The sequence below is a fragment of the Sardina pilchardus genome, chromosome 19 (genome assembly GCF_963854185.1).
Source record: "Sardina pilchardus chromosome 19, fSarPil1.1, whole genome shotgun sequence".
Classification (NCBI taxonomy): Eukaryota; Metazoa; Chordata; class Actinopteri; order Clupeiformes; family Clupeidae; genus Sardina; species Sardina pilchardus.
In genome coordinates, this window is record NC_085012.1 from 23,863,972 (window position 1) to 23,873,971 (window position 10,000).

General features: G+C 46.4%; 1 protein-coding gene across 1 annotated transcript in view; it reads right to left on the reverse strand.

Moving 5' to 3' along the window:
* Window positions 1-10,000, reverse strand: part of c19h8orf34 (chromosome 19 C8orf34 homolog) — an 85,907-nt gene that overhangs the window by 42,229 nt on the left and 33,678 nt on the right. Inside the window, exon 7 of the mRNA XM_062521351.1 lies at window positions 9,970-10,000. This exon is cut by the window's right edge and continues 136 nt beyond it. Within this exon, the coding sequence (XP_062377335.1) occupies window positions 9,970-10,000 (31 nt within the window). The remainder of the gene's footprint in view (window positions 1-9,969) is intronic.

A 10,000-nucleotide genomic window follows, 5' to 3' on the forward strand; every position in this document is an offset into this window, starting at 1 on the left:
CTGGCGTTCCCCTGCTGCTCCAAACCCACCGACCCCACTAAGTCTCGCTCAAAACCACCTTGGCATTTCCATTCAACCAATCTGAGCATGCTGCTTCATTGATGCCGTAATTCTCCTCTCTCTTCCCCTCCTCCTCTCCTCCTTTCCTCTGCACTCCTCTCCTCTCCCAGGCATCTCTCCTCTCCTCTCATCCTCCCCTTCTCTCCTCCCTCCTCTTCTCCTCTCCTCTCAGTCTTTTCCTCTCCTCTCATCCTCCCCTCCCCCTATCTCTCTCCTCTCTTCCTCTCCTCTCCTTTTCCAGTCAACTCTCCTCTCCTCTCATCCTCCCCTTCTCTCCTCCCTCCTCTTCTCCTCTCCTCTCAGTATTTTCCTCTCCTCATCCTCCCTTCCCCTATCTCTCTCCTCTCTTCCTCTCCTCTCCTTTTCCAGTCAACTCTCCTCTCCTCTCCTCATCCTCCTCTCCTCTCCTCTCCTCTTCTAGTCTTCTCCTCTTCTTTCCCACTCCTCTACAGTATATCTTCCATCTCCCAACACGGCCATTAATTAAACACTTGAGCCCCCCCAACCCCCCCCCCCCTTCTGTTTTCTTTGGCAGGGCGGAGGCGACGGTGTTGAGCCTTGCCTTGTGACGCCGCTGTCGCTGGCAGACAGGCAGACAGATCCGCAGCCCACACCGCACCGCACCACGCCGCCACCGCCGGCGGGCGTCCGTGCCAACCCCGCGCCAGTCTCGCGTCTCCTCCGCAGAACCCGCCGACGCGCCACGTCTGCCGACTCGCGTGGCTTGGAAAACGAGAGGAGAACCTAACACCACTTTTTTTATTCTCCCCCCCTTTTAATCTTGCCCTTTTTCCCCCCCCTGCATTTTGTTATTTATCGTATGTATTTATTTGTGCTCTTTGGCAGTGCAGTCCTACAGTTGTGCCAATAAAACTTATTTGAATTTAAGAGAGAGACCGAGACAGATCGAGAGAGAAGGAAGAAGGAGAGAGAGGGAGAGGGAGAGAGAGAGAGAGGGAGAGAGAGAGAGAGAGATTCACACTTTCACAGAGACCTCCGTGGCTGTGCAGAGATAGATATGCGGCCTCGTGCGTAATTATGGTGTGTACCAACATGTGTACGCGTGTACCTTTTCCTGAAGTGATACAGTTGCAAACGCGCTGGCATTACGTTGTATCATTTGTCAGAGCAATAAAACACATGATTTGAGTGTGGGAGACATGGGGAGACCTTAATCCTGCGCGAGGGGCGGTGGTGGGTGGCAACAGGCGGCCTGTCTGCGGAGGGGATGAGGTCAGCGCTATCAATCTCTCTCACCGTCAGAGGAGAAGCAGAGGAGGAGGAGAGGAGGAGGAGAGGTACAGAGTCTGCCGGTGGCATCAGCACAATGGGGGCTTGTTGCCTACCACAGAGCCAGAGGAGATGGAGAGAGGGAGAGAGAGATATGGAGAGGAAGAGAGAGAGAGAGAGAGAGATGCACACACACACACACACACACACACACACATACACACATACTCTACACACACACTGCCTTTGTAGTTATATGTGATGCATGATGTTCTGTCTTTGTTTTTTCCTTCTAACTACCTGTATAATTACAATTGCTAACTGTATTATTTGGCAGTACAAACTGTATTTTTGCCATGCCAATAGCAGCTACAACTTTATCAAACTGAATTGAGAGAGAGAGAGAGAGAGAGAGAGAGAGAGAGATGGAGGGATAGAGAGGGTAGAGGTGTGGTGAGGAGGAGAGGGCTAATGGAGGGAAAAGAGAGCAAGAGGGAGGGATAGCTCTATGAGGTGGGCCAGAGCCTCAGGGAGTTTCTCATGAGGAGGTGCTGCTGACATGCAGCTCTGTGATTTACACCTCTGACACTTAGATATACTCCTCACACACACACACATGCACGCACATACAAACACACACACACACACACACACACACACACAAGAGAAGTCTTTAGGCCCTCTGTGCTGGTTCCATGTCACAATGACACACACCAACACACACACATACACACACACACACACTGATACAACTTTACTGACAAACACTCTCACACACACACACACAGATACAGCATACAATATGGGTATAACCAGTAGTAGATACAAGAATGATAGGTTGTGGTTAGTGTATGTGTGTGTGCGTACGTGCGTGCGTGCGTGTGTGTTTTCTCATTTATCACCCGCTTTTTTGTCTTCAGGTCATTATTTTCTCTCTTTCTCCCTCTCTCTCTCTCTCTCTCTCTCTCTCTCTCTCTCTCTCTCTTCATGTCTTCCTCCTAAATTCTAAATTCTAAATTCAAACTCAAATATACTGAGAGGAAACTTGATCTTTATTGCTTTATTGCTTTATTGCTAAGCATTCAAGGGCGTGACAGAAAGCCAAAACTACTCGAGGGTGAAACCAATGATTTAGCTGTAGCCACACAAGCAACAGTGGGGGGAACAGACTGCAGTTCTGTTCTAAAGGCTCTAGATGTTCTACCCTGTAGCCATCCTGGACTGCTCTGAAATCATCGCTGTTCCTCTGCCCTGTTCCTGTTTTGTGGCGTGTCATGAGACACACAGCGTCGGCTAAATGCTTTGTTGTGGCAGAACTGCCCATCTGTCCGAGTGTTTGAATTGTTTGCATAGTTTCACATTTCTTTACACCATGGACAATCAAACTGAATGAAAACATGCTATTGCGGTGTGTGGAGTCCCTCAAACGGAGTTGAATCCGAGCACCCTGAGTTCCTTGCATATGTAAAAGGCACACCATCATTCCCCACGGCTGCTTCTGGTATAGCAAATGATGAGTTCACCGAGTTCATCCAGAGTGCCTCCATACAAACAGTCATAGGTGCTTCCCAAACCTCCTGTTCACTCCAACAGGGTTTGAATACCTGAATACTCTCAACAGGTAGAATGATAAACTATTATCCTCCGCCAGAGTAGAATATAAGCCCATTAAGACTTCTGCAATACAAAACAGTCATTATAAATGCTTTTTCCTTAAATCTACTATTAGCTCCAGCGGCTCGGCTACCAGAAGTATGATATCAACCCCCCGATCCGTGTTACGTCCACTATACATCACTATCAGCGGTGCAGGTGTCTTGCCAAGAGCGGCCACACTGCGGAGAGGTTCCTGCCAAGGGAAAAAAAGATCATTTTTCTAACGTTCTCTTTTACTGGCCAACTATAAGACAACACCGTGGTGCCAAACCACAGACCGTCCTTCATGAGCCGGGCCCGGGCTTGTAAGTTCTCGGCGGTTTAAAAAGTGCGGTTTTGTCTGAGCAGCACTGCATATGGGGAGTCCGTTAACTTATATTTTCCAGTTGCGTGAGTCACTTTATCTGTCTCACACGGGGAGGATCTCATGGTCTCGGACCCCACAATCATACACAGCCGGAGAGCTGGGCAACCGCTACTTCAACATTCAAACGAGGGGATTTTTACAAGACTTTTAATTGAAAATGTGAATATATGTGTATTTATTGCAGATGATTATATTTAATTGTACATACAGGATTGGTTAGTGGGTTAGGATGAGAGTGACTGCACTCATTTGAAATAAACTACTTCCCTCTAGTGGTTAACTATAAGAAGTGCACTCTTTCTCTCTATCTCTGACTCGCTCACACGCACTCTCTCTCTCTCTCACACACACATACACACAATGACCTAAATAGCTCAGAGTAATTAGTTGTGTTTGTAACATTTGTTCTGTACAGGTAAGTCTTCCGAGGACCAAGCCAATTACACCTTCACCTCACCTTCCCAGTTCACTCACGATCCCCAGTGAAATACACCGTGAAAAACAAACCAAAGCGACCAAAACACCAGTGCCGGGTTGTCAGCACAGCGCTCCTCCAAAGCCTGACCAATCAGAGAGACAAGCGAGTCAGACGTCTACCCACCCAGAGCCTGCCGCTGCTCATCAGCGTAATTGCACCCGCTGGGCTCTCCCCACCAGCTCACTTGCAATCCACTACAACACGTGTAGGGACACAGTCATAGTAGCACTGCACAACACACACCGACAGTGCAGAGGTGAGGTTGCACTAAACCTGATCATCAGTGCAGTAAGAAGAAATGAGATGTGTGCTGGATTGGGGCTTCCAAACGGAACAAGCAAAAGCACTTAACCCCCGAGTTACTTCAGGGGAGGTGTCTCTATGGCCAGTTCACTGTTAAGTCGCTCTGGATATGATAAGATATGAGATAAAAACATATCTAAAATATACTAAAAAGATTATTATCAGAAGATTATAAAGAAAGATCATCTTAGTGCATGACCTGACTAAAAATGAGGTGTAGAGCCAGAAGAAGGAGCCGAGAGAAGAAAGACGCTCTCACAGTCCAGTTGTTCCACGGGGCGCTGGCTTTCATCAGATTGTCGGCCAACTCCCCGTGAGTGTGCTGAGATGACGAAAACACACACTCTCAACACGCAAACATGGAGGACAGAGACACACACACACACACACAAAGAGGTTCTCACAGCGGGGCTGGACCAGACCACACGGCCAAGGCAGAGACGGTTCTTCACTTGGCTCGGGTGCTTTGATTCCTGTCCTGTGAGAATCTCATAATAAGAGCACAAAAAGCAGTAGACTAAAACATGAGGGCCACGTAGAGAGGAATAGATAGCAGAGGAGAGGAGACTGGAGGAGGAGAAGAGAAAACAGAGGAGAGGAGAGAACAGAAGAAACAAGAAGAGGAGAAGAAAGTTCTCTTTCCTGTTTCGTGGCAAGCATTTAAAGTCAAACTCCAAACAACAAAAATGTCTTACACTTGTCTCTTGATTGAACAAATAAATACCAATGTACTTATGTATTATGTATGTATGTGAATTTAGCTCAGCACCATTATTCTGGTTTTCCTGAAGAGGAATGACCTGAAAATGCCTGGCTACAGTTCCCATGTCCACCACGAGAGGGCACCATAGGCCTGAATAAGCTAAGCCCCTGATGCCCGGTGTATGTATGTCTAACCCTGACGCACAGCTGACACCAGTAACAAGGTCTCCAGCAACACAGGATGACCACACTCCACCTCGGAGCTAATGAGCTCTTTTAATCTTCATCATGTAACAGGATCTGCTGAGCGACTCACAAGGTTCCCCTTGTTCAAAGACGCGCACCGGGCTGCTTTCCTAGCCAGTGCTGGTAAGTGAGATTGAGTATCGGGGGGTGTTCACACAGCTCACAAAGTTCAGAGGTGAACCGGGAACACGGAGACAGCTGCACTGAGTGAGGCCCAGGAACTAAGTGTGTGTGTGTGTGTGTGTGTGTGTGTGTGTGTGTGAATGCACGCTCTGATGGAGGTGTCCTTTGAGCTAAATCCATCCGGCATAATAGCACGACATGCCTCTGACTTACGATCCAGTGTACAGACAACAAAAACAAGATGGAGCCTCCACACAACTCCATCCTCCTGAGACTCTACAGCCACACCAGCCACACGAACCTCCAGGAAGCTTCTTCAGCTGACTAGGCTAATCCCCCCGTAACTATTGATACCTGCCTGCGCTGAATCACGGCACCAATCAAACGAGTCGTAACCCCGTCCCCCCAGCTCACCCAAACCCAACAACGCACGCAGCCACCGGCGACACACAATGCCACTGTGGGCTTTGGACAAAGAGCTCTTTCTTCCTCGTTCCTCTCCAATTCACCGCGGGCGCATCGGTTGGCGTCTGCTGTGCCCGCTGCCAGCCAGGTTGGCAGGAGGAGACGGCATCGTCTCGCAACCCGCAACCTCCCCCCCCCCCCCCCCCCCCCTTTTCCGCTGCACAGAAACTCAATAACGACAACGACAACAACAACAAAGAAAAAACCTGAGTAAACAAAGACGACCAACAAACACAACTAAATGAGGAGGAAGTCGCTCGGTTGCTGCCTCCTCTCTGCTCGGTAAACAAAGCCAAGGGGACGCCAAGCTTGAAACCAACTGGCCTGGAATGAAGAAAGTGACTGAGAGAGAGAGATAAAGAGAGAGGGTCATAGAGAGAGAGAGAGAGAGAGAGAGAGAGAGAGAGAGAGGAAAAGAAAAAGAAATAGAGAGAAAGAAAGAAGAGAGAGGGGGGGGGGGCACACAAAGGGGTGGGGTGTGGGTAGGCTGCCATGGTTTCCTGCCCCCCTGTTGGGAGTGGGGCAAGGTGAGGAGGTGAAGGGGAGCCAGGCTGAGCAGGATAATTGGGATCTTCCTGCCCACCAGGGACACTCTCTGAAGGTTTCCACGGACACGGGGAGAGGACATGCCTTTGAAAGAGACACTCACTAGGACTTTCTTAAAATAACAAAGACACCACACGCATACGCAAATAAGGTTAGGAGGAGAGGGTCATTTTCTTTGCCTGAAATGTTTTTCAACTCAGAGTATAGGAGCCCTTTTCTGAAAATGGCTGTTGTATATGACAGAAGTCGTAATAATGTGGTTTAAATACTGAAGCTGCCTGAAGAACCTGACTTTACAGTTTCTAACAGTGATACTGACACTTGTGAAGTCTCCTCAAGTTCAGTTGAAATATACTGAAGATATCAGGTTGAAATGGTTTCTCATGCCAAATCACACAGCTACAACGAATAAACCCATAAGACGAAATGAGTGTTCTGTGCATCAAAATGGAGCCTGTGTGTTTCTGAGTGTTTTATGCACATATTATGTCTTGTGCATGTGTGTTCATGTGTATGTATGTATGTATGTACAGTGCCTATAGAAAGTTATCATACCCTTTTGAAATAGTTACTTTTTTTGTCTTACAGCCTGAAATCAAAACCCATTTAAAAAAAAATCTTTTCCAGTTTTATTTACAAATGTAGCTGTACAACATCAAAATAATGAAAGAAAAGTCAACAGTTCTGAAAATTAATAAAAAATTAAAAACTAGAATAACAGGGTTGGAAAAGTCATCATACCCCTGACTTAATACTTTGTCAAGCTTCCTTTTGCTTTCATTACAGCCATCAATCTGTTTGGATATGTCTCTATTATAGCTTTGCACACCTAGACAGGGGAATATTTGCCCAATTTTCCGTGCAGAATTGTTAAAATTTAGTCAAATTCTGTAGGGAATGGCGATGGACTGCTCTCTTCAAGTCAATCCACATATTTTCAATAGGATTTAAGTCAGGGCTCTGACTTTGCCACTCAAGGATATTCACCATCCTATCCTTAAGCCACTGCTTTGTTCTTTTGGCAGTATGTTTAGGATTTTTGTCGTGTTGGAAGGCGAATGACCTCCCCATCCTCAGCTGTTTAGGAGAGGGACGCAGGTTTTCCTCAAGAATTTTGGTGTACTTGGCAGCATCCGTTTTCCCTTCTATCCTGACCAATTGCCCAGTCCCCGCTGAAGAGAAACATCCCAAAAACATAATGTTGCCCCCACCATGCTTCAAAGTAGGTATGGTGTGTTTTGGGTGTGTTTGGGTGTGTATACTGTGTTTGGTTAGCGCCTGGAGCTCAGTCCAAAAACTTCAATCTTAGTCTCCAAAAAGTTCGATCTTAGTCTCATCTGACCATATAAGCTTTTTCCACATGGTAGCAGAATATTCCAGATGTGTTTTTGCACTGAACTCCAAGCGCAATGTTTGGCGAAAACCAACACAGTACACCACCCAAAACACACCATACCTAGTGTGAAGCATGGTGGGGGCAACATTATGTTGTGGGGATGTTTCTTTTCAGCGGGAACTGGGCAATTGGTCAGGATAGAAGGGAAAATGGATGCTGCCAAGTACACCCACATTCTTAAGGAAAACCTGCGTCCCTCTCCTAGACAGCTGAGGATGGGGAGGTCATTCGCCTTCCAACACGACAATAATCCTAAACATACTGCCAAAAGAACAAAGCAGTGGCTTAAGGATAGGATGGTGAATATCCTTGAGTGGCAAAGTCAGAGCCCTGACTTAAATCCTATAGAAAATATGTGGATTGACTTGAAGAGAGCAGTCCATCGCCATTCCCTATAGAATTTGACTAAATTTTTACATTTCTGTACGGAAAATTGGGCAAATATTCCCCTATCTAGGTGTGCAAAGCTATAATAGAGACATATCCAAACAGATTGATGGCTGTAATGAAAGCAAAAGGAAGCTTTACAAAGTATTAAGTCAGGGGTATGATGACTTTTCCAACCCTGTTATTCTAGTTTTTCATTTTTTATTAATTTTCAGAACTGTTTACTTTTTTTTTCATTATTTTGATGTTGTACAGCTAAATTTGTTAATAAAACTGGAAAAGATTTTTTTAAAAATGGGTTTTGATTTCAGGCTGTAAGACAAAAAAAGTAACTATTTCAAAAGGGTATGATGACTTTCTATAGGCACTGTATGTATGTGTGTTCGTGTGTGTGTGTGTGAGAGAGAGAGAGAGTGTGTGTGTTCATGTATATGCATGTGTGTGTGTTTGTGTGTGTGTGGGCGGCAGCAAGGGAACAGGTTTGCGTCTCACACTCCTGCAGAGAGCTACTGCCGCCACCGCGGTGCCGACCTCCTGAACAACTCGGGCACCTGTGGCGCACCTTGGCGCCCGCTCACGCTCCCTCTGAACGGGGACAGTTTAGTCATCACTGAGAGCGCCTCGGCCGTCAGCCTTCAGGAGAGAGATCTCGCTCCTTAAAGGTCCAGCCCTCCATTCTGTTGATATTTGAACCAAATAAATGAATTCCATGTAAATGAATCAAATAAAATCAAATAAATCCCATCCCTCTCTAGCAAATCTGTTAGGGTTCAGGGGCAGATTTCTCTCTCTCTCGTTCAAAGTCCAACCCTCATGTCTGTGTGCTGGTATTTCAGCTCAATAGCCAATCAAATTATTCTCTTCTCTGGCAATCTGAGCAGGGCAGGGTGCAGGGCAGATTTCTCTCTTTCCTTAAAGGTCGCACCATCCATTCTGGTTGTTGTTATTTGATCTCAACAGACTATCCATGTGTGAACAAGATATGCCTGTCAACACATTCACGATGCAAACAGTTCCAGAAATAGTTTCCTCTCCTCTAGCACGAGCGAGCGTGCCTGCCAAATTTCTCCCTTTTCACACAAAACTCTTTCTGAACTTGTGTGTGGTGCACGCATAAACAAGCTGGAGGAGGCACAGAGTGCAAAGCACTAAGAAAAAGTGAATCCCTGAATCAGCTTCACCTCAGCATGTTAGACTCTGATGAGAGTCTGCTTGGAGATTGCAACTGATGGCAAGACTCGTGCCGGCCAAGGGGCCTGTGAGATTGAGTCTGGATGCAACAATAGCTATGATGAGACAAAAGCAATTGGCCTGTGATGAGAGAGAGTGACTGAGAGGACAGAGAAAGAGAGAGAAGACAGGAAGATGGAGAGAGAGAGGGTAGAGAAGGAAAGAGAGAGGGAGAGAGAGAGAGAGAGCAGCATCCTCAGAGCAATCAAAGTTGGCCGCCTCTGAGCACATCGCCTCATCAGCTATCAGACGCAATTCAAAACACACATCTTCACAATCAGACATGAGGAAACAGAGTGCAGTCACACACACCCACACACACCCATACACACACAAACACACAAGCACACACACACAAACACACACACACACACACACACACACACACACACACACACACATCTTGTAAGCAAGCACAAATTTGCAATCATTTTATATAATCATGTGCGTGAAACGCTGCATGAGTTGAAGGTTTTATAAAAGTGTGTGTGTGTGTGTGTGTGTGTGTGTGTGTGTGTGTGTGTGTGTGTGTGTGTGTGTGTGTGTGTGTGTGTGTGTGTGTGTTAGATAGATAGAGACATATGGAAAAATAGAGAGACAGAAGCACCTGGTGATTCCCAACAGATAGATACACAGATCAATGGATAGATAGATAGATAGATAAAGAGAGGCAGAGATAGCATCTGATTCCCAATACCCAGATAGATAGATAGATAGATAGAGAGAGATAGATAGATAGATAGATAGATAGATAGATAGATAGCATCTGATTCCTCCTACCCAGCAGCTCCATGGCATCATCCTCATCCTC